We start from the raw sequence: 957 nt of genomic DNA on the forward strand, positions 1-957 counted from the left end.
CCGCGCCCTCTCTTCCGCCCCTCCCAGTGTCTCCGCCTCTCACACTCCGCACCCCGGCGTAGTCCTGACCCCACGCGCCGACTTCACTCTCGCCGGCTCCACTTCCCTCCCTTCCTGCCGGGCTCCTTTCCCTTAGGCCACGCGTCCCTCGCCTGGCTCCGCCACCGCCCCGGCCTCTTTCGCCGCCGCGCCTCAAACTTGGGAGGATCATCGCCCGCCGTCGCCTGTGTCCTGGCCCTCGAGACCCGACGCTCCCTACTGATTCAAAGGCGCCGCGATCACGTCGCTGCAAAGCCAACACGGGTGCCAAGCGCAGTCACCGCCGCCGCCCAACTGCTCAACCAACGCCCACCATGGCCCAGCAGCAAACAGGTAGCAGGAAGCGGAAAGCGCCGGCGGTCGTGACGGGCGCAAGGAGCTCCTTGTCGCATGGCTTGGGGGAGGCAGAGGGAGAGGGGCCGCTGCTGCCCCCAAAGCAGAAGCGGCCGGCGACCCGTCGCTCGCTCGTGCACTACCTGAAGGGCCGCGAGGTGTGGGCGCGGGGCCCCGCCGGGCTGGCGGGCATCGAGGGCGAGCTGCGCGGCTACGCGGTGCACCGGCTGCCCGAGCTGCTGAGGGAGCGCCAGCTGGCCCTGGGCACCCTCAACAAGGTGTTCGCGTCGCAGTGGCTGAACGCCGGGCAGGTGGTGTGCGGCACCAAGTGCAACACGCTCTTCGTGGTGGACGTGCAGTCGGGCCGGATCACGCGCATCCCGCTCCTGCAGGACAGGGCGGCCGGGCCGGCCCGGGCCCAGACGGGCTGCGGCATCCACGCCATCGAGCTGAATCCCTCCAAGACGCTTCTGGCCACCGGGGGCGAAAACCCCAACAGCCTGGCCGTCTACCAGCTGCCCACCCTGGATCCCTTGTGCCTGGGCGACCGCCACGGCCACAAGGACTGGATCTTCGCCATCGCCT

At 70.2% G+C, this 957-nt stretch overlaps 1 protein-coding gene across 1 annotated transcript in view; it reads left to right on the forward strand.

Annotated features, from left to right (window-relative positions):
- Window positions 1-353: 353 nt before the first annotated feature.
- The window catches only part of LOC103258674 (DDB1- and CUL4-associated factor 12-like protein 2), a 1,346-nt gene continuing 742 nt past the window's right edge, over window positions 354-957 (forward strand). Inside the window, 1 exon segment of the mRNA XM_021711499.1 lies at window positions 354-957. This exon segment is cut by the window's right edge and continues 39 nt beyond it. Within this exon segment, the coding sequence (XP_021567174.1) occupies window positions 354-957 (604 nt within the window).

The sequence above is a fragment of the Carlito syrichta genome, unplaced genomic scaffold, assembly GCF_000164805.1.
Source record: "Carlito syrichta isolate Samal-C Ts95f unplaced genomic scaffold, Tarsius_syrichta-2.0.1 Scaffold302325, whole genome shotgun sequence".
In the NCBI taxonomy this organism is placed as follows: domain Eukaryota; kingdom Metazoa; phylum Chordata; class Mammalia; order Primates; family Tarsiidae; genus Carlito; species Carlito syrichta.